The 27,687-nt window shown below is 42.9% G+C and overlaps 1 protein-coding gene across 2 annotated transcripts; it reads left to right on the top strand.

Moving 5' to 3' along the window:
• The first annotated feature begins 3,463 nt into the window (after positions 1–3,463).
• Positions 3,464–23,338, top strand: FAM171B (family with sequence similarity 171 member B). Of its 2 annotated transcripts, none has more exons than XM_060257236.1 (7): positions 3,464–3,707; positions 4,878–4,970; positions 10,430–10,588; positions 14,410–14,580; positions 17,111–17,227; positions 19,491–19,599; positions 22,009–23,338. In XM_060257236.1, the coding sequence occupies exons 1-7, from the start codon at positions 3,479–3,481 to the stop codon at positions 23,336–23,338; spliced, it is 2,208 nt and encodes a 735-aa protein (XP_060113219.1). In that variant the 5' UTR covers positions 3,464–3,478. The 2 variants fall into 2 exon arrangements, with proteins under 2 accessions (XP_060113219.1, XP_060113220.1); XM_060257237.1 differs by having other exon boundaries at positions 19,494–19,599.
• Positions 23,339–27,687: the final 4,349 nt, after the last annotated feature.

Here is a 27,687-nt window from a genome sequence, read left to right on the forward strand (position 1 = left end):
TTAGCATAGTCAATGATGCAGAAATAGAAGTTTTTCTGATACTCCCGTGCTTTCTCCATAATCCATCGAATGTTGGCAATTTGATCTCTAGTTCCTCTACCTCTCCAAAACCCAGTTTGAACTTTTGGTAGTTCCCGATCTACATACTGCTGAAGCCTAGCCTGTAGGATCTTTAACATGACCTTGCTGGCTTGTGAAATGAGTGCAATGGTACGATAGTTTGAACATTCCTTGGCATTACCCTTCTTTGGGATTGGAATATAAACTGATCTTTTCCAATCCTGTGGCCACTGTTGTGTTTTCCAAATTTGTTGACATAATGTGTTCACTTTAACAGCATCATCTTTTAGGACTTTTAGCTCAACTGGGATACCGTCATCTCCGCTCACTTTGTTGTTAGTAATGCTTTTTAAAACCCATTTGACTTCACTCTCCAGGATGTCTAGCTCAAGGTCATCGATTTCACTGTCATGTTTGTCCGGGACATTGAGATCCTTCTTGTATAATTCTTCTGTGTAGTCTTTAACCTCTTTCTGATCTCTTCTGCTTCTGTTAGGTTCCTACCATTTTTGTCCTTTATCATGGCCATCTTTGCACGAAACGTTCCCTTGATTTCTCCAATTTTCTTGAATAGATCTCTTGTCCTTCCTAATGGATCTTACTTCCAAATAAGGGTAAATACTGCATTAATTCAGGGGTCCCCAACCTTTTGGAGCCTACAGGCACCTTTAGAATTCTGACACAGGGTGGTGAGCGCAACCACAAAATAGCTGCCACATGTCAGGGACTGAGATCATGCATAACTCTGATAGTAACTCCTCAACACTTGAGGCAGAAGCTCTCCTAAACAGGATGTCTTTTGAAATGAACATATTGTTTAAAAAACATTCTCCTGTGTGCATACATGTTGTCTTCAGTATCGCAGTGAAGATCCTTGTGTTGTGTCAGCCCCTGCTAAAGCAGCTCTTGAAAAAATCTGCATAGCTATCAGAAGCCCTGCTAGCAAAGCCCCACCTGGCCTATTCCAGTTTCTAAACACACTTTGCAAGCTCTGGTGAACGGGAGGCATCCTGGCACGTGTACTCACCACATTGACCATTGCTGATGCTATGATGTCCTGGAGCATTGCTGATGCTATGATGTCACTGCCACCTGCTCTACTGATAATGAATTGCTCCAGGGGGTCACCAGCCACGAGCCGGCAATCCTAAACGCACCAAAGCTTTAAACCAGGGTTGGCCAAACTTGCGTAACATAAAAGCCATCTAGAATAAACATCAGATGTTTGAGAGCCATAAGACATTAAGTCAGATGTTTGAGAGCCAGAAGGAAGGAAGTTAGGGAGGTGGAGGTTAAAAGAAAGCAACTTTAATTTTAAATGCAGTGGGGGCTTTGAGAGCCACACAATATGTGGCTCCCGAACTTCAGTTTGACCACCCTTGCTTTAAGCCTTATATTTTAACTGTTGTGCACAGCCTTGTTCAGGAAGTACGTAAATTTCAGAATGGAAGACTTCCCCACTCCTGTAGGGGAAGTTTCAAGCCTACTTGAAACTTGCATATTAATGTTTAAAGAGCTTCACATTTTGTTCTGGATTACTCTGGTCAGGCCTGATTCCAATACAGACACGCACTTAAGAAAGCCCTGGGCATCTAGTTAGCATTCCTGTATCAGATCTTTTAACTCCTGGCTGAAGGTACACCTCAATAACGTTTTAGGTTCATTACGGTTATGGTATGCAAGTAAGGCTATTAGAAACTCTCTGCTTCCATTGTAAGCTTTTGTTAAAGTAACTATTGACTAAATCAAGAGAAAACTATACCATCCATTATTGTTACATAAATAATTAAAGGAGAGTAATTACATAATTAGTCCATGAAATGTCTTCTCCCCCCCCCCCCCCCAAGATAAGCGGGTTACAGGAAAGAAGCCTCTTATGAGAAGAAACTCTTGATCAATTCAGTTTCTTATATTTATAGGATTTTAAGATGCCCTAACAATAGCTAACAGGAGCCCCGTGGTGCAGAGTGGTAAACTGCAATACTGCAGTCCAAGCTCTGCTCACAGCCTGAGTTCGATCCCGGTGGAAGCTGGGTTCAGGTAGCTGACTCAAGGTTGACTCAGCCTTCCATCCTTCCGAGGTTGGTAAAATGAACACCCAGCTTGGGGAAGGCAATGGCAAACCACCCCATAAAAAGTCTGCCATGAAAACGTCATGATGTGATGTCATCCTATGAGTCAGTAACAACTCGGTGCTTGCACAGGGGACTACCTTTACCTTTTTAACAATAGCTAATGGTTCCACCTTCTGAAAGTATATAAAAACTGTTAGTTCAGTCTTGCTACTTTTTATCTTAACATCTGCTTAAAAATTGTGATTACAAGTTTCTCATGCATAGGAATATCTTTTGGCCCTCCACCAACACACCCACTCTTTGAACCTTCACTTCTGTGCAGTTGGACGTTCTTGCTATTTTTCGATGCTTCTGCCCCTGAGTTTAGTTAGGGGAATATCTATTGATGCAAATTAGGCAGTTTCTAATCTACTCAAGACCATATAATTACTAGTTTGTTTCGTGCCCCTTCTCCAAGACTGTTGTAGTCTGCATCTCTAAACTCCGTTTTTGATATATTTCGCTGGGTGTGCAGGGTAGCTCTGTTTGTGTGTATAGACATCGTCTATGATTTTGTGTGTGTGGGGGGGGGGAAGGTCCAGTAACTGTTCTCCTGTGTTCTAGGCTAAATGCATGACCATTTTTTTCTCCTTGGTGATTTTAATTTAATTAAAAAAACACCTTTGAGGTGGTAGAAATAGCCTTTGTGCATGTCTTCCATGCACATTTTATAATGAGCGACATGAGGCCTTTATGTAAAGGACAGTTTGGACGATGGCACAATTTCCAGGTTTTTTGGCAGAGAAGAATTATGCAAACCAGATCTAGGTAGGTAGGTAGATAGATACTGTGGAAGTGCAGTAGAGGGAGAGGAATGTGTGCAGTGGGGGGCAAGCTGCCCTGGAGCTCCACAGATCTGAAGACCCCTGACATATTAGTTCATATTGCCTGTCCAACTTTTTGCCTTTGACCTTCTGTTCTGAGTGTCAAGATTGCATTTTGGCTCTGGCTGTGTGTCCTTTTCAACATGGGGCTTAGCAAGCCATAGTATACAAAGCCTTTCCTAGTTGAATACCTTCAGTCTAAAGCTCAAGCAAATATTTCTCTTGAGATATGGAAGCAAGTCTGAGGCTGTGACGACACGCATTAAATAGTGCACTTTCAATCCACTTCCTCAATTCACTTTCCAATTTGATTTTGCTATTTCACAGAGTGGACCAAAAGTGCATTATTGAAAGTGGACCAAAAGTGCATTATTTAGTGTGTGTGATCACACGCGACTCTCCCTTTCCAACATACGCTGTAATTGAACTAGTTTTTGCAGAGCTGTGATTGTCCTTTTTTCATCTTCTGTTTAAGGATCTATGTTTACACTGAAAGTGCAAGTCAACGACATCATCAGTCATCAGTACCTACGTCAAGCAGTTGTAGAAGTCTTTGTCAATTACACCAAGACCAATTCCACGCTAACTGGCAACAATGGAGCAGTATTGATAAGAGTTCCCTATCAGCTAGGCCTCAGTTTAACTATCACGTCTTATAAAGATGGTTATATGTTAACACCGTTGCCGTGGAAGACTGGGAGAATGCCAAGTAAGTAAGCCTCTTTTAAAACCCTGTTATTAAACTGAATGAAGTTGAACTTTTATCCTTCCCTTGAGTAATCCATCTGATTATCACCTAATGAATGTGACTTAATGACGCTACTCGAAGTAGGTCAAGTCTGAATGTGGGTGTGAAAGTAAATGTCACATATCTTGAAGCAGATGTAAAGCTGATCTTAAATGAAACCGAGAAATTGCTGTAATTGTTGGAAAGATCTGTACAGTACATGCAGATTATACTGAAGGAGGGTTGAAAACGTACTTCAGCATGTTAAGGGTCTATGTTGAAATTCTGGGTGTAAGATAAATTATCACAAATTCTGATCATGAATCAGGAATATTTCAATTCAACTTTTGCTTAGAACCTTTGCATTTGTGCCTTATTTATAACTAGGAATAAGATCCATTGCGGAGAAAAATACAATGGGCTCTAGAAAGGAAATTCTACCAAATAACCCTTTATGTAGCTGTATGACTTATTTTTGGAGGAACTGTATTGTGTTTTATTTTCATTTTAACAAGAAGATGATATTGTTAAATGTTTTTACAAAATGACTGTATTTTAATTTCTGTTTGAAGTTACAGTTGTTAATTCTTAAAAGTTTAAAAAAATCATAAAGAAAAAAGAAACAGACTGAAACCTGACTGTTATAAAACCGTCATTACTTTTTCATTTCCTTCAGACATGTCATATCCACATAATCTTTTCCACATTGCCAACACCTATCCGAAGTTATTTGTATATCGGTTCTTAATTCTAATGTCTATCATACTTTTATTTTATTTTTAGAAAGTCAGAATACAATGGATAAAGATACTCACCAAAATATTTCATTATACATGTTAATGTTTTTTTTAAGTGTTTCACCATCAGTTTCACCATCTCTCATGGCAAGTGCTGGCAATTGTATAAGTACACAGAATAATTGTGTGCAAGGGTTCTGTTCCTTTGAAGAATGTACGGAGAAAACACTGTTGAGAGGGCACACATTTTTACCAAAGTCAATAACATAAATAATTTTTTCCTGATGTAATACTTGGTCCTCTTCTCATCTCCATCTTTCTTTGTGCCCTAAATTTACCATCCTCTGTAACTGTCCTTCTTTTAGCAACGCATGCTTTTTGTAGTAATATATTCTTATTGTTGTATTTTCCACAGTATATTCATCTGTGACGCTTTCGTTGTTCCCCCAAAGCCAAGCAAACATATGGCTGTTTGAGGATACAGTTTTAATAACTGGGAAGCTATCTGGTAAGTAATAGTAATGCAAGGATGAGACTTGAAAGGAGTTTTGCTTAGGATGATGCTTGGTGTTCAGTGGTTGCATTCAGTTTCATCATGTGTAATTAGGAACAGTGGACTCCAAGAGGGAGTATATATCCATATGTTGCAAGCAGTGTTCCCTCTAAGCTGAGTTAGTGTGAACACAAACATTTTTGCCTTAACTCAGGAAAAATGGCCCCAGAGCACAATAATTTATGCAGTAGCTCACAACTTTCATGCCAGTATCTCACAACTTTCATGCCAGCAGCTCGAAAAGTATAATTTTTGCTCACAAGGCTCCACAGCTTAGAGGGAACATTGGTTGTAAGAGAATTTTCGGTCTTGAACTGTGTAATTAATTTGCTATTACTGTATGCTTCGGGTGGATTTTTTTCAGGTTTTCCCACTTAGGTCTCCCAAGGTCTACGTTCAGCATCAAACTAGTCACTAGCTTAGTTCCAGTGCCAGGGGCAGTTCAAGTATTTTAACACTCCAAGGCATTGATACACACACACCCTGGTTCAGCATGGGAGAACAACTTACAGTTTCCTGTGAAATAGTTATATTTATCTCATGTATTAATTCATGGCAAGGGATTATAGCTGCATGGTAAACATCCATTGTCATGGGTATTTCAATGACTCTCCTTCCTTCTGACCAGGGGTGGAATTCTAGCAGGAGCTCCTTTCATATTAGGGCAGCCCCCCCCCCCCCGCAATGTAGGCTATCCTCCAAGAGCTTACAAAAAAGAGCCTTGTAAGCTCTTGGAGGATTGGCTACAGCAGGGGTTTGTGGCCTAATATGCAAAGGAGCTCCTGCTAGAATTCCACCCCTGCTTATGACTAAAAAAGATGACTACAGATTTCTTGTAGCGTAAATAATTGCTGGATTAGAATTAATCAATAGATTTAACTGTATTAACAAGGACTTAAAGAGAGGAAACAGTTTTCTTAGCCATGAAAGATATCTCATTAGCTTAATAACATTAGGAAGACTGTGTTATTTATTTATTAGGGGGGGTTGTTTTACTCAATGGTGCTACTCACCCAAGGAGTCTTGCAACAGCTTACAACATTAAAACCATATAAATAAGTTAAAGACAATCTAAAGCAGATAACAAATATAAAATATTAACATTAACATGTTAAAACTATTAAAATATGTGACTAGCACCATACTGCTAACAAAAACAACCTAATTATGCGGATTATACTCTAAACTTGGGCTACTTAAACTTTTTTTTGTTTGCATGCCCTGCAGAAACTATGCAAGTCTGACAGGGCATGGGTGTCATCAGAGAGTGCATCACAGGGTAGGGGCCACAACTGAGAAGGCCCTTCTCTTGGGGACAACTAGCCGAGCCATCAGTTGTCTTGTGTCAGCTGTGGGTGGTCACTTTGCTTATCTTTGCGTTTAAGTTTTGCAAAGAAATGTCACAAACTGAAGAAAAAGCCTTGGGTACAGGACTGAATTGCCTCTGGGCCCAGATTTTCAAATACAAGGACTAACCATGCAATTCTTTTCCTCTACCTGTTTTGCAGTGCCAATTTGAAAACAAAGTTGTTGTTTTTAAAAAAACAAAACCCTTACTGGTATAGGGGAAAGGCTGTGGGTTTTTATTTTATTTTTTATTTTGACACATTATCGATTAATTAAGAGGTGTTCCAGAAAGCTGAAGGAAGCCCTGACCTTAACTTCCCTTTGTTGAGCTGAGGACTTGTGAAATCACCCACAGCAGGAAACCAATCAGATTTTTGGCTTGCATCGCAGTACCAGAAAGGACTCAAAGAGTTCAGGTCTTCCTTCCTCTGCTAATTTATTACGTGCCAATAGTACAAACAATGCAGGGTTATTTGATACCCCCATCTCTTAACAAATGTCATCCCTCAAGCAAAACTGTGTGTTCTCTCTGCAGAATCCCAGTAACCAAGCCAAGCATTTGAATTTGCCAGTGGAGTGTGGTTTCTCTTTCTCGTCAGACCTTTAGATCAATTCCATCTGGTTTTGACTGTCCTCCTCTTGGGCTTTCCCCCTGCCCCCTTTGCTGTGTGAACATAGGAAGCTGCCTTATACTGAATCAGACCCTCGGTCTGTCAAAGTCAGTATTGTCTACTCAGACCCTCGGTCTGTCAAAGTCAGTATTGTCTACTCAGACTGGCAGCAGCTCTCCAGGCAGCAGCTGAGGTTTTTCACGCCATTCCCAACCCTTTTTAGTTGGAGATGCCAGGGATTGAACCTGGGACCTTCTGGTTACCAAGCAGATGCTCTACCACTGAGCCACCGTCCCTCCCCTAAAAATATGGGTGATGGTTCCTGGTCCTTCATCTTCTTCTTACTTCACACTTGATCATTCGTAATTTATTAATTGTTAGCAGGGGTCATTTTGTAGGAAAAAAGGTGGTGGAGCTCATCCAGGGATTGTTATGCAGCTGCACCTACTATTCAATTGGCAAGGAGGTGGAACTCTCAGAAGGAGGAGGTGGAACTCTCAGAAGGAGGAGGTGGAACTCACAGAAAGGTTCAGGAGCTGTGTTCCTGTGAGCTCCCACTGAATCTGAGGCCTGATTATTAGTCAGTAAGGCTAGCTGCTCATTATTCAGAAGAGTTATTTGGCTTTAGTACCTGTTCATGTTTTACTATCACACGGCATCCCACTAACTTCCTGTTTGCTGTAGTTCATATTCTTTATCAAGACAGTAGGGGGCACCATGAGATTAAGTAAGTTTCCCTTGTCATAGAAGGCATGGCAAAGGACACCAGAACATGCCCCGTTTTGTTACTTCTGGACACAAATAACTGAGTTCCGGCTTCACTGTTTGTACATCCTGTCATTCAGTACCAAAGTTCTGTTGGTTTTAGCTCTGCCATAGATTACTTATGTATATTTGCTTCTACTTAACCGTAAACCCCATGACAGCTTGACATGCGATCATGCATGGTCTTCGCTTTCTCTATTGAATATTCCCAAAAGTCTGATTCCAAGACAGTTATCTGCCCAGAATCCCTCAACAACCACCAAGAGAATCAGACTTCTTGACTTAAGTCAATTCCAGTTCCAGCCAGCAGTCCCTACTTAACATCCAGTTAAATTAAACCATCAATTTCAATGTTGTACTGGTTGCCTTATTTACCGACCTATCCCTTGATTAAGGCCTTGTTTGCTCCTGACTTGTGGTTTGTTCCTGACTAATGGTTTTGCTGTACAGTTTTTCATAATGCAAGTGAAGCTTGTGGTTTCTTACATGGTCTGTATCGGGGTGGCCAGACTCGGGAGCCACATGTGACTCTTTCACACATATTGTGCAGCTTTCAAAATCCCCATTATCCCACAAGCCAGCTTGGAGAAGAATTTCTCACTTTAAATCACTTAGCCAAGCCAGCCAGCGGCTTGGAGAATGCATCTAGAGTTGCTTTCTTTCTACCTCTCCCTCCATTTATTTCCCTCCCTCCCTCCCTTGTGGCTCTCAAGCAACTGACTTCGTGTCTTGTGGCTCTCAAACATCTGACATTTATTCTATGTGGCTCTTATGTTAAGCAAGTTTGGCCACCCCTGGTCTCTTCATTTAGCATAATGTCCAACATTATTTCACCAATGTCACAGCCCATTCTTAGAACACAAGCAGCACTTTATAATGTACAGATGTCCATCCTACTTGCACATGCATACATCAGTTTCCATATGAAATCTAGAGACTGATACCGGGATAAATGTGGGGTTTAAATCACATATTCAGCTGTACATGGATTGAATGTAACGCAACACAGTGCAAGTAAAAACAAAAAAGTCAAGTGTGCTGTATATGTGGATTGTATGTTCATTTGCTGTAACTTGTAAACAGGTTAGGATTATCTATTGATTAAATTCTCCCCAGTTTGCTGTATCATACAGAGCATATACATTATTTGGAATGTCATCTATAAGAGGCATGCTATTGCTGGCTCTGTGTTATCCAAAGGTGGGGTGTGCTTCAACACCCAGTTTAAGGTCTCTGCCCAGTTTCATTTATAATTCTGTTCCAGAATATCTTCCCATTGATCCTATAACCTTGGATACCGTTCCTAATTCTCCCCAGGATAATCCTGCACATGAACGTAACAGTTTCTAAAATGATTTCTCCACAGCAATTCACTCAGTTCAATCCTGGAGTTCTTTAATCTGTTCTTTCTCCTGACACTTTCATTTCACCTACTTTCTTCTGAAGTGGACAGATGCTGTGTATTCCCCAATCCCAGATCAGTATTAAATATCTCTCAGGCAATGTTTTTCTTCATGTCTTTTCATCTCTCAATTCCCATATACGTAAAAATGTTTTAAATAGTTGTTTCCCAAGCCTGATAAATATTTATTGTTAGAACAACATCCACATACTCTAATTTCTTATCCCACCATTTTCCTTTTACTTAGGAATCCATTTGGAATAAATTGGTAGTCCCACTGAGGGCTGTAACCCCAACCAACTATATCACTAATTTAGAAAACTACAACAAGCAAATATTTCCAGCATAGTTAGTAACTCATTATTGAGAATAAGAGTTGGTTTCAGGGCTCTTTTTCTAGCAGGAGCTCCTCTGCATATCAGGCCGTGACCCCCTGATATAGCCAATCCTACAAGAGCTTAGAGTGCTCTTAAAAATTGTAAGCTCCAGGAGGATTGGCTACATCAGGGAGCGTGGCCTAATATGCAGATGAGCTCCTGCTAGAAAAAGAGCCCTGGATTTTTGTACTCTGCTTTTCTTCTGAGGAGTCTCAAAGCAGCTTATGATCGCCTTCCCACAACAGGCACCTTATAAGGTAAGTGAGGCTGAGAGCGTTCTGAAAGTTCAACTGGCCCAAGGTCACCCAGCAGGCTTCATGAGGAGCAGGACTGGGGCCCCAAACCCGATTCTCCAGATTAGAGTCTGCCGCTCCTCATGCCATCATGCTAGCTCTCCCCATACTGGAGACAGGTATATGAGAATTTGGGTCATCTTTGGATGATAATTACCAGGGGTGGAATTCTAGCAGGAGCTCCTTTGCATATTAGGCCACACACCCCTGATGTAGCCAGTCCTCCATGGGCTTCCAAGGCTCTTTTCTGTAAGCTCCAGGAGGATTGGCTACATCAGGAGGGTGTGGCCTAATATGCAAAGGAGCTCCTGCTAGAATTCCACCCCTGATAACTACCATGATGGTTATTTGGGCAAGTTGCAGTCACAGGACTAAACAGAACATTCCTAACTATAAACATTGGGAAGGCAGTATGAGGAAGTATGTAAACATGGGGTTCTGGATGGTGGTGTAGATTTTAAAATGTTTGTTTGTTTGTTTGTTTTAGCTGTTCTATATTCCGCTCTCCGAGCAAGCAGGCTCAGGACGGATTACAACATATAACTAAGTTGTTTGAAGTGTTAGTTGTTTGAAAGAACTGTTCTTAAGTTGCTGACTTGGAATTATTTATCTCCTTCAGATGCCAAATCTCAACCAAGTGTTCAGTTTCCAAAAAATTTGATAAAGCTCCCAAGGAACCACCACATTACAAACGTAACAGCCTACCTTACAGTGCCACAACAGTTTTTGAAAGTGGACCATTTCCTCTATACCACAGGGATTCTTTTAAATATGTCAGGTATGTTAGATTTGCTAACTACAGTCTCTCTCTCTGTGTATTTTTGTATTGTGTGTGTGTATGTGTGTGCACCTGGAAGTCATGGGAACCTTGGTGACTGACCTTTACTGGGGGCCTGGAGGATATTCCGAGAGGTGGCTGAGTACAGCCTGCCCCTGCCCCCCCCCCAACTGCTGGTATTCCAAGGAGGTCTCCCATCCAAGTATTTGCCAGGGTCGACCCTGCATAGCTTCCGAGATCCGACAAGATCGAGTTTGCCTGGGCTACCCAGGGCAGGACAGATTTGCTACCTACTCATGAGGATTTATAATTCTTGTTTCATGTGCTTCTAGAAGTGTTGCAGCTGCAATCCAGAAATATTATTATGAAGGATCTGAATTGGGTCTGTTTAAACCTGCGTAAGAGTTGTACTGACTTTAGATCAGAGTAGTCTAGACCTGAATGTGTTGTGTTGTGGGCAAGAAATGATTGATCAGCAGGGCCCATAGATGGCGCATCATGCCACATCATATGTACCCAGGGCTTTTCTTGAGCAGGAACGCACAAGAACACAGTTCGGCTGGCTTGGTGCCAGGGGTGTGTGGCCTAATATGCAAATTAGTCCCTACTGGGCTTTTTTCTATCAAAAAAGCACTGTGTGAAGCAATGGTTACATCAGGGGTGTGTGGTCTAATATGCAAATGAGACCCTATTGGGCTTTTTTCCTACCAAAAAAGCACTGTGTGAAGCAATGGTTACATCAAGGGGTGTGGCCTAATATGCAAATAAGTTGCTACTAAGCCCTGTATGTACCCATTTGGCCACTGCATTCTTAAATGTCCCCATCGTATTCTGTTTGTACATACATGTAAACAAAAGATTTCTCTCTGACATGCTAACACTTCTACAAGGTTTAACATAAATGAGCATTCATGCACACAGTCTGCTCATCTGATGCAAGATAGACCTTGGAACATATATCAGTTGTTTTTGGGTTGGCGAAGAATCTCTCAAAGATATAGTGAGCCTGAAAGTTTTATTGTTTTATGCCAGCAGTTATCATTGCTTAATGCAAAGAAATTCTAGATTGGGGGGGATTCTGAATCAGCATTCCTGGCCCCCCTGGGGGACCTGGGTTTTGGCCACCGTGTGACAAAAAAATGTTGGACTGGATGGACCATTGGCCTGATCCAACATGGCTATTTTAATTTTGTGTTGAACTTCACCATGAAGAAAGCTGATCTGCCATAAAAGTTTCCAAACAGCATTGCCTCTTTTCCTTAAATCATACTGACCCAATATCTGTAGAATTTTGACTGAAGGAAGGAGCTGGACTTACATGTTTGCTGAACAAGTTTTAGAGTCAACCTTTACCATGGCACATTTTGATTTGTTTAACTTAACATTGCCCGCTCCCTCCTCCCTAATCTCTCCCGTGGATTACAGGATCGTATTGATGCGGCAGGCCCTTGAGCACACCGAGAGATGGAGGGAGATTAATAATTTATCCCTGCACCTTTTTGCATTTGAAGAACTGGCAAATAAACCAGCTTTCTGTTGGTTCCCCCCCCCCCCCCCGATCTTCTTGAAGTCTCTCTGAAGCATTCTTAAATTATTCATCTGCTCCAGAGGAGGGGAAAATGAGTTCTGACCCAGAGCAGGTGGAGGCAAATTGATACGTGATTTTCAACAGTTTTCTTGCAACCAACATCTGACTCTCTGGAATGTTTAAAGAAGGTATCTGGGAGTTAGCCTTTCTTTGATGACTTCTGCCCCTGGCAGAGAGTAATGTGTTGTTTCAAGCTAGTAGAAAACAAGAGACCCTAAATGAGTAGTTTTCACAGCATTTTGATAAGGCAAGGGAACTGAGCTTTGTATAGTTCTTTTAAAAAAAAAAAATTCTCTGTGTTTAATTTAAGCTACATATTCTACTTCTGCTAATTTGACATTTTTAAAATCTGAAGTGTATCTACACCAGTTTGCTGTAGTGGTTAAGTGCAGGGACTCTTATCCGGGAGAACCGGGTTAGCTCTTGTAGGAGTTGTCCTTGAAAGGGCAGCTTCTGTGAGAGTTCTGTCAGCCCCGACCCACCTCACAGGGTATCTGTTGTGGGGTGGGGAGGAGGTAAGGGAGATTTTGATTGTTCTGAGATTCAGAGTATAGGCCGGGATACAAATCCAATATTTTCTTCTTCTTCTATATCAACTCCTCCTTTCACCTTAAAGAGTGAGAAAATTCTTATAATACCAGTTTGCAGAGATGAAAAAAATTTCCCCGCTCCACCCCCTGTTTATATAGTTACACAGATCTTTTAAGTTGATTTTAATAACCCTATATATAACCTGTATTTAGGAATTCACTAATTACTACTGTAGATGATAGAATTGATTAGATATTGGCTCTGTGTGTGTGTGTTTGTGTAATCAATGTTAAATGTAATCAGGGTTTTTTTTGTAATAAAAGCCTGGCAGCTCATTTGCATATTAGGCCACACTCATTGACAACACCATTGGTTCGCACAGGGCTTTTTTGTAATAAAAGCCCAGCAGGAACTCATTTGTATATTAGGTAACACCCCCTGACGCCAAGCCAGCCGGAACTGCATTCCTGTGTGTTCCTGCTCAAAAAAATTCTGAATGTGATTTAGTCATTATCTGTGAAATTTAGATACTTGTTTGGGGGATTTTTATTTCCATCTAGTGGCTCATTTTTGCATAACGTCTTCTACTAAAAGCGGAAGTGTGTCCCCCACCCCAGTGTTTACAGTGATGAATTTGCTCCAATTTGTATCAGTTGCTAGATAATAAAAAAAAAGGTAATGGCGGGGAAGATCAACTTTGTTCCGCATGGGTAGCTTTAAATCCTTTAAAAATAATGCTAGAGAGAGGAAATGTAGTATCTGTTCAGTGGCCATTTGCAGGGCTTTTTTTGGTAGCAGGAGCTCCTTTGCATATTAGGCCACACCCCTCTGATGTAGCCAATCCTCCTGGAGTTTACAAAGCTCTTAGCACAGGGCCTACTGTAAGCTCTTGGAGGATTGGCTACATCAGAGGGGTGTGGCCTAATATGCAAAGGAGCTCCTGCTACAAAAAAACCCAACAACCCTGGGCATTTGTTTTTGAAGAAATTACTTTGAATTGGTGGGGCACTGCTGTGGCAGAACGAAGAAAGCCTTGTGCTGTTTTCTTTGTTTAAAGGCACCGTATGTGCTGATGTGTGACTGCATCCATTCTTCTCCTTCACTGTTAACAAAAAAAAAAAGGAAATAAAAAACCAGCAGCCTGTTTGGTGTTGTGGTTAAGTGTGTGGACTCTTATCTGGGAAAACTGGGTTTGATTCCCTACTCCTTCACATGCAACTGCTGGAGTAACCTTGGTCAGTCAAACCGCCTAGTTTGCCTAGTGGGAAAGCCAGCCCTGGGTATAGCCAGGAGATCCTGAGATTATCTGGTTGCCTGAAGTACTAGCTCTTTTTAGTGTTATGCACCAGTAGGTGGCAAGGTAGACTTATTTTGGGGGCTAAGAGAGCTCTGGGAGCTGTGACTGACTCAAGTTCATCTGACTGGCTTCATGCAGAGGGGTGCAGAATCAAACCTGGTTCTCCAGATTAGAGTCCACTGCTCTTAACCACTATACTGCCCTGGCTCTCTTGGAAACATGCAAAACCAGCATGACCGATGTTTGCAACAGGATGAAAGAGAACGTACCTAGAATTGTCGATGGCAAAAGAGGCTGTCAGACAATTCCCCCCTCTTTGCTCTCAAAGCCTGAGGTCCGTACACAGCCTTCTATTTAGGAAATGGAGCTCAAAACACATCCTTGTCTTTCTTTGTGTATCTTTAGGTTTTAAAAGTATTGAACTGACCCCTCTCGCTGCGATATGCGTCAACCTGTTTTCAGCCGGGAGAGAGCTGAAAGTGGACGGCTCTATCCACATCACGTTGCCTCTTCTGCCGACAAGAACCATTAAAGCGGGAGGTCGGATCCCGGCGTGGACCTTTGACATGAACACTGGTAGGAGGTTTTGCGTTCGTGCCTTGGCCTGAAGCTATAAGTTCTGGGGCTTAGTGTGGGGGGGAGGCACAGACAGAGCCATGGTACCCTTTGAGACTCGCCCTCTGACCCTGTGCATGTTTTCACCAAAGAAGGTTCAGTTTTCTTTCTCAGATGAAAGTCCCACTGATAACTGGCAGTGAATGAGCGCGAGATTGCAGCCTCTGATCCAGGGGTGTCAAACATGCAGCCCAGGGGCCAAATCAGGCCCCTGGGGGGCTCCCATCAGGCCCCCGAGCAACTGGCTGTCATCTGCTTCCTTCTCTTGCTTCCTTCTGCATCTCAGCTTGCTTTGCAAGGCTTGCTCAATCGCACAGGAGTTACAGAGCAAAGCCCTTCCTGGTCCCCTGGGGAGGGAAAGAGCCAGAGCTTCCTTTGCCTAGTTCCCTGGATCCCATGGGAGAAATACAAAGAAAGCCAGCTTTAAGAGGGGATTAGATAAAAATATGGAGCAGAGGTCCATCAGTGGCTGTTAGCCACAGTATATATTGGCCTGATCCAACATGGCTTCTCTCATGTTCTTATGTGACACAGAGTGTTGGACTGGATGGGCCACTGGCCTGATCCAACATGGCTTCTCTCATGTTCTTATGTGACACAGAGTGTTGGACTGGATGGGCCACTGGCCTGATCCAACATGGCTTCTCTCATGTTCTTATGTGACACAGAGTGTTGGACTGGATGGGCCATTGGCCTGATCCAACATGGCTTCTCTTATGTTCTTATAGCACCTTTCAGACCAACAAGTGCTAATATTTTAAGCATGTTTTTATTTTAAGTTTTTTTTTAAAAAATCTTTAGTCATGTTTGTCTGTGTCCTTTAAAAAGTTTATATCTCTACTACCTAATCTTAAGTAGGAACACACATTGCCAGGCCCAACAAGGTCTCATTTAGGTCAGATCCGGCCCTCATAACAAATGAGTTCGACACCCCTGTAAGTTCTGGTGCTTCGCACGGGGGGAGGCGCAGGCAGAGCCATGGTAACCTTTGAGACTCGCCCTCTGACCCTGTGCGTGTTTTCACTGAAGAAAGTTCCCACGAGATTCAGCTCCCTTTCTCAGATGAAAGCCCCACTGACAACCTGCGGTGAATGAGCGCTAGATTACAGCCTCTAATTGGTCAATTTGCAGCATAAGCATTTATGAGCAAAGGGCTCTGCTTGGCCTCCACAATAAACACCTCAAAGGCAATGCCAGTGTTTATCCATAATGAGTTCTTAACAGGGAATATATTTACTTCCTTGAATGTCAGCAAGGCTTATTAACGGCGGGGTCTGGGGCAGGGCTGCTGCAGGCTGTCCCTTGAGATGCACAGGCTTAGGTTGGAGTAACTCCGCACAGACTAGAATATACTCGAGGTTAAAGCTTAATCCAGTCCTGAATAAACATGCCCAGGTGTTAATACTGTGTTTTGATAGTGTGGCTTTTAATGGTAAGCCCCCACGAGAGGCACTCTGAAGAACGTAGAAATATCATAAATAAATACATGCTAAGTAACCTGTTTGACTCTAGAAGTTATGTACTTCTTCAGTCATTGTAATGTGGACTTTAAAATCACATTCAAACCAATTCTCTTTCTCTCCTTTTTGTCAGTCCCTGGAGACAGCTGTTTCAGTGCTGTTGAAAACAAATGCTGGTTTAGGTAGAACGTGGTCTAAAAAGAACAGGATTGATCAAGATGGATAGCCGTGTTCGTCTGCCTGTAGCAGCAGAAAGGAGCAAGAGTCCAGGAGCACCTTTCAGACTACCAGAATTTGTGGCGAGGTAATGCGGTTTTGTGAGTCGCTGCTTGTTTCTTCTGGTACCGCTTTATCTGTATGATGTATCTGGAGAAGTGAACAGTGACTTGCAAAAGCTTATACCTTGCCACAGATTTTGTTACTCTTTAACAGGAGTGGCCAAACCGTGGCTTGGAAGCCACATGTGGCGCTTTCACACATATTGTGTGGCTCTCAAAGCCCCCACTACCCCTTTGGCTGGCTTGGAGAAGGCATTTAAAGTTAAAGTTGCTTTCTTTCCACCTCCCTCCTTCCCTCCCTTCCTTCCTGTCTTGCAGCTCTCAAATATCTGACACGTATGCAGGGATGGAATTCTAGCAGAAGCTGCTTTACCTGTTAGGCCACACACCCCTGATGAAGCCAATCCTCCAAGAACTTACAGTAACCTCTGTAAGAAGAGCCCTGTAAGCTCTTGGAAGACTGGCTACATCAGGGGGCGTGGCCTAATAGGCAAAGGAGCTCCTGCTAGAATTCCACCCCAGCGTGTATGCCTTGCAGTTCTCAAACATCTGACAATTATTCTATGTGTCTCTTATGTAAAGCAGGTTTGGCTACCCCAGTCTGTAAGGTGCTAGTGGCCTCTTGCTCTTTTCAACTAAAACAACAGGGGAATTGTTAAAGTTCTAACATACGTGCATGTTGGAATGCTTTGACTTGTGTTTTGATTTGAAGACTTTTCTAAAAGAAAGTATATCATAATTTTTCCTTCCCAGGTGCTTGGGTAAATCACGGGTCAGGCGTGGTAAAGGATGCAGGAGACCATTTAGTATGGGCATACACTGCCCCAAGCCTGGGCTACTGGATTGCAGCCCCTCTGCCTGGAACAACAGGTATATCACGGAAATGCAAAATGATTTTGAACACAGCTCAGTTGTTTTCAGGACAGTGATTACTAACCAAGTTAGAGGGTAGGATCAGGAGGATAATGACACAATAAAGAAAGAATGACACTCTCTTAACGCCCTTCTGAACTTGAAAGCCGTTTGGGGTGAGGGGAACAGAGGTGGGGGGGGGGGGGAAGTGTTTAAGGCAGATAATGTTGCATGCTGTTATAAAGCATCGTTTGAAAGGGGCTTCCTGGAATACTTCAGGTCAAGCAACGTTCCCTCTTAGCTGCAGTCTTGTAAGCAGAAATTCTACTTTGTGAGCTCCTGGCATTAAAGCTGTGAGCTACTGCATAAATTATTGTGCTCTGGGGTCATCCTTCCTGAGCTAAGACAAAAATGTGTGAGCTGGAGGCTAAAAATTTGTGAGCTAGCTCACGCTAACTCAGCTTAGAGGGAACACTGATACAGAATTAGTAGTTGATAGCTTCAAAGCATGCTGAGCATTAATCCAGAAGACACAGGAATCTCAAATCCCCTGCATTGATGTAGCTCTTGGGTAGACCGTGCCTTCAGAAGGGGAAATACCCATGTGCTGGTATCATAGATGTCAATTTGGAGAGCAAAGCCATCCCTTATTTTTTTTTAAAAAAAATTAAAAATTGTAAATCCTTTTCTGTATTTCATACCACCAGGGGTGGAATTCTAGCAGGAGCTTATTTACATATTAGGCCACACACCCCTGATGTAGCCAATCCTCCAGGAGCTTACAAGGCTCTTTTTTGTAAGCTCTTGGAGGATTGGCTACGTCAGGGGTGTGTGGCCTAATATGCAAAGGTGCTCCTGCTAGAATTCCAGCTCTGCCATTGTGTAAGGTTGCTCTAAAATCAAGTTCCTTCCATCCCAGAAAGGGCATGGCACACAAACACACCCTTCACCCCTTTGGTCTTCACGCTGGGGCCTACTGCAAGTGCCTGGTCCATAAATAGCCCATTTGTTGTCCACTAGGGCTAGGGCCTACTTGGTGGCTGCCCCTATCCTCTGGAACCAGCTAACTACAGAAAATTGTGCCTTGCATGATCTGCTAAGGTTCCAGACGGCCTGCAAGGCTGCCTTGTTCTGTGTAGCATTTAATTAACCAAGAGAATGTTTAAGCTGGCTGGTTGTCCAGATTTGTTCCAGATCTGACAACCAGTTGAATTGTAATGAGAATCTGTTTTATTCATTTATATTTTACATATTCATTCATATAGAAAAAGCCCAGCAGGAACTCCTCTGCATATTAGGCCACACACCCCTGATGTCACCATTGCTTTGCACGAGGCTTTTTTGGAGACAGCTTCAAGAGCGGATTGGATAAGCATATGGAGCAGAGGTCCATCAGTGGCTATTAGTCACAGTGTATTGTTGGAACTCTCTGTCTGGGGCAGTGATGCTCTGTGTTCTGGGTGCTTGGGTGGGGGGGCACAGTGGGAGGCCTTCTAGTGTCCTGGCCCCACTGGTGGACCTTCTGATGGCACTTGGATCTTTTTGACCCCTGTGTGACAGAGTGTTGGACTGGATGGGCCATTGGCCTGATCCAACATGGCTTTTCTTATGTTCTTAAAAAGCCCAGCAGGAACTCCTTTGCATATTAGGCCAGACCTTCTGACACCAAGCCAGCCAGAACTGCGTTCCTGTTCAAAAAAAGCCCTGGTATTTTATAGGTTTTATTATCTATTTTAAGTTTTAATGCTACGTTGTCTATGGGGTGAACTGCCCCAAGTCCTCCGATGAATTGAATGAATAAATAAATAAATAAATAAATAAATAAATAAATAAGTAAGAACATTACAGGTATCTTTCCTGATGCACTTGATGCCTCCTCTCCTTCCCTATCCAGGCTTCATTGAGGCTATCTTGCCAGAAAGGAATCGCATGCATATTGGTTGAGGGTTTTTGTTTTGCAGAACTATCAGCCTATAACAGATCGTAAGGCAGCAAGACTGGGTTGCCAGTGTCCCAAACTGCCATGAAATCATTTGGGGCATTTCCAGGATAGAGCAGAAGTAAAATAAATGGGCATCATCCACGCCTCCCATGTGAACTTATTTCTGTTTCGTTTGATTTGGAAATTTCTGCCCCATGGTTCGCTCTCTGTGAAATACCTAATAACCAAACGTTCAAGGAAAAGAAGAGCTAGGAAAGATGGAGGAGCTACAGTTTGTTACTGAAAACATATCCTTATGCACAGTCACTTTTCCCTTCTTTATGTTTGTGATCGTTGCAGCAGGCATGACGGATATAACGGAGTACCACACAGTGTTTCTAACGGTCATTCTGGGAGGCACCATTGTCATTATCACCGGGTTCTTTGCAGTCCTCCTGTGTTACTGCAGGTAAGGGGGAGGGGAGGAGTTGACACCATATTTCACGAACCTGTCTGCCTCTCTATCAGCTACGTTCCCCACCCCACCCTATGGAGCTTAGCGCAGTACACGTTCTTCCCCCTCCTCCATTTTATTCTCAAAGGAGGGGAAGAAAGGGTTGGCAGGGCTACAGTCACTCCATGAGGATTGAAATTTTGGATCTTTCAGACCCTGATCTAGCACAGTAACCCGCCACATCGTGCTGGCTTTCTGTTTGTTTCCCTCAGAGCCAATTTGGTGTAGTGGTTAAGTGTGTGGACTCTTATCTGGGAGAACCGGGTTTGATTCCCCACTCCTCCACTTGCACCTGCTGGAATGGCCTTGGGTCAGCCAGAGCTCTCGCAGGGGTTGTCCTTGAAAGGGCAGCTTCTGGGAGAGCTCTCTCAGCCCCACCCACCTTACAGGGTGTCTGTTGTGGGGGAGGAAGATAAAGGAGATTGTAAGCCACTCTGAGATTCAGAGTGGAGGGCAGGATGTAAATCCAATATTATCATCAAAAATATCACATATTGCATAGATTTGGAAACTGGGGAAAACATTTTAGAAACATATGAAGCTGCAAAATACTGAATCAAACCCTCGGTCCATCAAAGTCAGTATTGTCGACTCAGACTGGCAGCAGCTCTCCAGGGTCTCCAGCTGAGGTTTTTCACGCCTACTTGCCTGGACCCTTTTTAGTTGGAGATGCTGGGAATTGAACTTGGGACTTTCTGCTTACCAAGCAGGTACTCTATCACTAAGCCAACAGGTCCCTCCCCCCATGGTCAGAAGACCAGCAAATGGAGTTCTGGTGGGAAAGGAAGCTAAAAGGCTGCATATGGCCAGCCTCTATATATTCACTGTAACTAACTGTTCATGCAGTTCATGTTAGGAATAAGGGGGAAAGTGTGTTTGCTTTGTCCTCCCCAAAGGCAGAGGATACTCTGCTCTGGTAAGACCTCACCTGGAGTATTGTGTTCAGTTTTGGGCACCACATTTTAAGAAGGATATATACAAGCTGGAACGGGTCCAGAGGAGGGCGATGAAGATGGTGAGGGGTCTGGAGACCAAGTCCTATGAAGAAAGGTTGAAGGAGTTGGGGATGTTTAGCCTGGAGAGGCGGCGGCTGAGAGGTGATATGATCACCATCAAGTACTTAAAGGGCTGTCATATAGAGGATGGTGTGGAATTGTTTTCTGTGGCCCCGGAAGGTAGGACCAGAACCAGTGGGTTGAAATTAAATCAGAAGAGTTTCCGGCTCAACATTAGGAAGAACTTCCTGGCCGTTAGAGCGATTACTCAGTGGAACAGGCTTCCTCAGGAGGTGGTGGGCTCTCCTTCCTTGGAGGTTTTTAAACAGAGGCTAGATGGCCATCTGACAGCAATGAAGATCCTGTGAATTTAGGGGGAGGTGTTTGTGAGTTTCCTGCATTGTGCAGGGGTTGGACTAGATGACCCTGGAGGTCCCTTCCAACTCTATGGTTCTATGATATTTGTTAGCAACCCAAAGAGGTAATCATTCCTTACTAGTCTGTTTTGTCCTGAAAGATACGTGCATTAAAAATATAAATTTTGTAGTGTTGATATTTTGCTCTGTTAGAGTGATCTCAGAATCATAGAATTGGAAGGGACCCCACCCCCAGGGTCATCTAGTCCAACTCCCTGTACAGTGCAGGAAATCCACAAACACCTCCCCCTAAATTCACAGGATCAGCATGGCTGTCGGATGGCCATCTAGCCTCTGTTTAAAAACCTCCAAGGAAGGAGAACCCATCACCTCCTAAGAAGGCCTGTTCCACTGAGGAACCACTCTAACTGCCCTAACGTTGAGCCGGGAGCTCTTGCATGCTTGCACATCCAATATAAGGCACTTCCAAGCTTTAAGACAGTTTATCATTCTTCCAGTATATGTTTTTCTCTAAACAAATCTGATTTATATTAGATAAAAGTTTTTTTAGGTCTTTCTATGAGATACATATTCAAAATATACTGGATGTTGTCCATCTGGGTTGCAGTCTTGAACACAGGTTGTTTAAATCCCATTGATTTCAGTTTGTCAGTGTTTAGGATTGCACCCACCATATTTTGGTATACAAAGATGCAGCTTTTTGAGGGTTTTTTTTTAAAAAAAATTGCCCTCATTTTCCTTAACCAGTTTGGTGTAGTGGTTAAGAGCACAGACTCTGAACTGGGTTTGATTCCCCACTTCTCCACATGCAGCTCCTGGTGTGACCTTTGGTCAGTCAAAGTTCTCTCAGAGCTGTTTCTCTCAAGAACAGTTCTAAAAAGAGCTGTCTCAACCCTACCCACCTCGTAGAGACACTGTTGTGGAGAGGGGAGGGGAAGTAAAAGCCGCTCTGAGTGAAGGGCAAGGGTATAAATCTGGTCTCCTTTTCCTAGGGATAGATGCAGTCGGTCAAGAAGGAGAGGAAGAAATATGACAAAACTGGACATCTTAAAAAGGGACCAGATGACATCAACCAGTCACATAAATCATCTCGGAATTGCCAAAGGGTCACTCCAGCCAGCGGACAAATCTCAGATGTATTCACCCAAGTTGTCATCTTTCAGTCCTCAGAGAGGGGCTTTGGCGGAGGCAGACGAGAGAAAAGGTCACGACAATTTTAAAAACTTCTCAGAAGGCACTTCATGCCAGTCATCTAGCAAGAACACTCACTCAAGCTCACCTCAGTCCATGGAACCAAGCAAGGGGGTGAGGCATTTGCAGGCAACACAGCACATCAACGGACATATTTCCCCTTCTAGAGACTCGCAGGAGCAGAACCAGTATCTTTCAACGCACGAGGAAATCTACGGGCTCTCGCCTCTGCCAGAACATTTGCTGCATCTTTACGGCCAGCCTATCGCCATCCTTCAAACCTCTGACCTTTTCCACTCTCCGGAGCAGTTACACACCGCCAAATCGGCCACTTTGCCAAGGAAAGGGCAGTTAGTCTACAGTCCGATGATGGAACCCTTGAGTCGGGAGAGTTATACCCAGACGTTACCCAAAATGCCAGCTCACTCTCACCTGCAGCCGCCAACTTCCAGAGACGAAACAACTGCGTCAGACGGCCAGCAGGGCTTATCTCCCCAAGCTGCGAACTGGGGGCGCTACACGAATAGCTTGCTGGAGTCAGTTTCTGTCCCGGGGACGCTCAACGAGGCAGTAGTGATGACGCCATTTTCATCTGAGCTTCAGGGCATTTCAGAGCAAACCTTACTGGAACTCTCAAAAGGAAAACAGTCCCCGCATCCCAGGGCGTGGTTCGTGTCCTTGGACGGCAAGCCGATAGCTCAAGTGAGACATTCGTTCATTGACCTCAAGAAGGGTAGGAAAACGGAGAGTAACGACACTAGCTTGGATTCTGGTGTGGACATGAATGAGCTTAATCCCAGTCGGAAACTGGAGCGGGAGAAGACTTTCATTAAAAGTATGCAACATCCCAAGGTCCTCTACCTGGAAGACTTGGACCTCAGCGGCAGCGAAAGTGGGACTACCGTTTGTACCCCTGAAGATCAGACTGTCAAACATATGCCAGAGGGAGGGAGTGACCCAGTCCTTCAACAGCCTGCTGAAGAGGTTCCCAGGACAAAAAGCACAGCAAAAGAGCTTGAGGCCAGCCCTCCTCCTGCGAAGAAGCGGGGAAGGCCCGTTCTGACCAAAAGAGATAGTAAAACCAACATTTGGAAGAAGAGAGAAGACAGGCCGCTCATTCCCATTAATTAGTTACATCTCTCTTTTTTGGTGACTCGTAAAATCCCCCCCCCCAAGTCCTTCTGCTTCTTATTTATGGTGTTCAGTTCATAACAGGCCATCAGAGTTCAGTATAAAGCTGCATACTTTGAAGAGGATAACGCACCTTCATCCGTGTGATGGATATTTGAGCGACTGGAAGAGGCTCTTCGTGTTTCATTGAAACTGGATCATACTGCTTTCATTCATTGTTTGAACAACTCTTTTTTTTTAAAGTATTAAAATATATTTGTGGAAGTAGCTGTGAAGGTATACACGCAGTCCACTGTAAGAAGCCTAAATGCCATCTGATTTATCCAGTCAGGAATTGGGCACTCCGTAAGGAAATAGCACTGCACTATTGATCCTGGGTAGTGCCGATTTGCTATTCGGAAGAAGCATACTGATAAAAGACTCTGTTTTTCACAGCCTGAATTCTTGCTGGTAATGTTTGCTTTTCACAGCCTGTATTTGGTAATGGAGATTCTACTGTTTATCCCTTGATGTAATTATTCCGCTAGGTGGCAAGAGGTTGGCTCTTTTTATTTAAACCGAGAGACCAGAAACCTAAGCAATCCCATTTACAGAGGGATCGTCCTGGTTCTCCGACTGCTGTCTTGTGTATTGTTTTGTCATGAATTTCTCTGTATAATCATGGGGTGGGGGGAGGAATTCAGGGACTTGTTACCTATTCTGGATGTTATTTCAGACGTGCGGACTCTTTCCCCTTTTCATGTTCGACTCCAGTATGTATTGAGCCAAATTGTGCTCTCGTTTTTAAGATATTGTTGATTTGTACTAATGTAAATAGGGCAGGATTTGGTCCTCAGTGTCTTAATATTGTAAATAGCCAGAAGTGGCAGCTTTGGGGAAGAGTTTTTGTCCAGCGAAGAGGCCCTGGGCTGTTGAGTAGCCTTTTTAAAAAGCAACAGTTAGAACATAAAGTGATTTGACTTACTGTGCCTCATTTATTTTCTAGCTTTCGAGAACTTCAGCCCCCAGTCTTAAGAGTCCACCATTTATTAGAGGAAATTATATGTGAAAATGTGGTGGACTCAACTGTGATTATAAATAAGCTTAGCCATAACCACAGGGGTCTTTCCTGTGGCGAAATTGGCCTTATGGGACCAGTCCTGGCCTAATTTTTTTTGTACCATATTTGTTCCCTAATCCAGTAAGCAATCTTAGTCGCACTCAGAGCCCATATTTAAGAGGCGATTCATCACTGTCAAAATAATATGATGCTACAATCCTAAACGCTTTCAGCTAGAAGCACATTGTGTTTATTTCAGTGGAGTTTACTTCCAAGTCCCATTTGACGGGGAGAAAAGCAGAATTGAAAGATTTTAAATAAATACTTGCAGGATTAAGGCCCAAGGTGCATTCAGTTTTGCCTGTAATTGCAGTCATTTTACCCCTGCATAGCAAACCTGGTTCCCCTTCCCAAGCCTTTTGCAGTGCAAATGTGTGTTGTACATAAGAGTTGTTTGAATGCTCATTCAATAGCCTTCTTCCATCTATGTTCCATGTGCATCCATTCTGAAGCTATTCAGTCAGTGGAAGAAGACGACCATCCCAGATAGTAGGAGTGTACCATTCTTTGATCAAGGGTACAACTGTAAGGGGGAATGAAGTGCTCTACCTAGGTGGTTTCGTTGCTAGAGCTAAATAGGCTTCTAGAAATTGCAGATGTTGATTTCTAGAATTTTGCAAAGGAAAAAAGTGAATTTACACTTCATTCACGACGCCACGTTTGTGTCACTTTATGCAGTTGCCTTGACAATTTGCTTACAATTCAGACTGAATGATGTTTCAAGTGCAGGGGTGGAATTCTAGCAGCAGCTCCTTTGCATATTAGGCCACGCACCCCTGATGTAGCCAGTCCTCCAAGAGCTTTCAAGGCTCTTTTCTGTAAGCTCCAGGAAGATCGGCTACATCAGGGGTGTGTGGCCTAATATGCCAAGGAGCTCCTGCTAGAATTCCACCCCTGTTCAAGTGCCATGGCAGCATTCACCATGGCAACAGTCTGGGTAGCTGATGCTGTGCTGTACTTGCAGTGGGACAGTTTTCTTGAGAGAGGTGTGCTCCAGGGTCATCAGGAGCCATTTAAAAATCAACTCATAGACTTGCATGGTCTGTTCTGTGCCTGTGCAGTTGGCAGCATACGCTAACGTATGCTCCAAAGTGACAGAATCAAACTGCAGTTCCCACGTGGCAGTGCAAGTTAACAGAAACAGACACGCTCGGCTTTGGGAGTCAGACAGGGAGGCAAAATGGGCAAAGTTAGAACACTAGAGATGAGGTAGGCAGCTTCTCAGATTCTCTACCCTAGCTGGATTCAGCCAGCCATGGAAAACCAGTGGGAGGGCTTCTGGTGTCCCAGCCCCACTGGTGGACCTCCTGACAGTACCTGGGGTTTTTTTGGCCACTGTGTGACAGAGTGTTGGACTGAATGGGCCATTGGCCTGATCCAACATGGCTTCTCTTATGTTCTTAAACCAACTCTTTTTGTACGCTGATACCCCCCACAACGGTTTGATGTGCTTGTGTAGATGGTTGGCAGATGGAGGACAGCCATGACAAAATACTTGTGGTCCAGACCAGACAAACAAAATTAGAGAAGTAGGGTGCAAAATGGCTTCCTACAACTCCCATCGACAAGCTTAGCTACTGTTTGAGAAGAGAGACAGAACCAACTGAGGATCAAATAAAGAGATCCTTCCCTGGCCTCTTGCACCATTGTCAGGGCCACACACTAAGTAACATGCAGACTTAATATGCTTGATATGCATAACCAGCAGTTTGTATAACATGCTAATTGGGATGCCTGGATTTGGGGGATTTCAGTGCAAACCCAAAGAGAAGGTTGCACATCTGTACAAAACACACTGAACGTGCTTCTGCATCGATGTCAACCCTTCACCTTACATTTGTCTTGTATGTGCCCCAAGTTGTACATTATGGAGCATGTTTATCAGGCTTTTGGGCATTGCCTATTGCTGACTTTTGAGTAGGAAGAAGATAAATGGGGGACCTGGCCAATAGGACAACAGCCATTCATGGAAGAGAATTTATTGTAGAGTTGAAAACAGTTACCAAAAATATTTTTTTTTGCATGAAATGTAGCTAAGAGAATATATAGAGGAAAGAAAAGTTCATAAAGGTGCATTTTTTGCTTTTCAGATGGTCATCTCGAGTAATGGATCCAGCTTTGGCTAACAGAAAAGTAGATATTTGTAACTCAAATAACTTTATCCAAGCCTTAAAAATCATTATCTGCTGGAATATTATGCAGCGTTTGACTGCTGCAATTTAATTAGAAAATTGTGCTTTCAGTTTCTGAAAAGGTAGTAGAATCAAAACCATGCTTATCTGTACTGTAATGTTTTGCACATGAGTCTTTTCACTGATCAGTCTCTGTGAGGATCTGCCTCTGCCTTTTGGTTAACACAAATGGCCACTTTTACACATACTAAAAATAATGCACTTTCAATCCACTTTGTAACTGGATTTTGCTGTGTGAAACAGCAAAATCCGCTTGCAAATGACTGATAAAGTGCATCGAAAGTGCATTATTTATTGTGTGTGAAAGCCGTTTCATTTTGAGTTGCCTGAATAATTCAATCTAATATTTGTTTTGGTGGTTGTAGATTTTCCGGGCTGTGTGGCCGTGGTCTTGGCATTGTGAGACCTGATGTTTTGCCAGCAACTGTGACTGGCATCCTCAGAGGTGTAACCCAGAAAACTGGAGTTCTCTCTGGGTCAAATTCATTTTGTTGGTTTTACTTGAATTTGTGTCACCATAAAGGACTCTGAAACAAGGTTTTATAAATTTAAGGTGGAAGTTCAATATAAAAAGATACAGGCTTTAAAGAGTGTGCCTGGATCTATAGCGAACAAATAGTCTTATAAAAATGTAAGTAGAAAGTATAGTATATTTAAGTTGAAGATCTGAGTTTGTTGGTTTTTAAATTACAACTGGTCAAAAATGTACAGGATCATTTTATTCTTTTCCATTATGAAGTGCATTTAGAGATACTTTTCGACACATGAACGAAATCTTGATTTTTTTTTTAGCTAAAACAGAGGAATGGGTTATATATGTAAAATCTGATCAACACTTGAAATTGCCTTCATAATTTTTATGTGTTTTGCTGCATGAATTTTGGAGCAAAAAGTATTTTATACCAAGTTGGGATACACTGCCTGAAAAAGAAATGCACGTTTTCTGTTAGCCAAAAAGGATTTTAATAGTTTTGCTAAAAAATGTTAGGATCAATTTTGGAACATTGCATGTATGTAATGTTGTTTCTTTTAAGAAGCTTTTTCACTGTTAAGGAAGA

The sequence above is a fragment of the Heteronotia binoei genome, chromosome 16 (assembly GCF_032191835.1).
Source record: "Heteronotia binoei isolate CCM8104 ecotype False Entrance Well chromosome 16, APGP_CSIRO_Hbin_v1, whole genome shotgun sequence".
Classification (NCBI taxonomy): domain Eukaryota; kingdom Metazoa; phylum Chordata; class Lepidosauria; order Squamata; family Gekkonidae; genus Heteronotia; species Heteronotia binoei.

What these genes read in the sequence shown, in the direction of transcription:
- FAM171B (XM_060257236.1), top strand. Translation starts at nt 3,479, where the DNA reads ATGTTTACACTGAAAGTGCAAGTCAACGACATCATCAGTCATCAGTAC. An exon ending in AATAACTGGGAAGCTATCTG is followed by an intron (nt 4,971 to 10,429) that starts GTAAGTAATAGT and finishes TATCTCCTTCAG; the next exon opens with ATGCCAAATCTCAACCAAGT. An exon ending in GTCCTCCTGTGTTACTGCAG is followed by an intron (nt 19,600 to 22,008) that starts GTAAGGGGGAGG and finishes TCCTTTTCCTAG; the next exon opens with GGATAGATGCAGTCGGTCAA.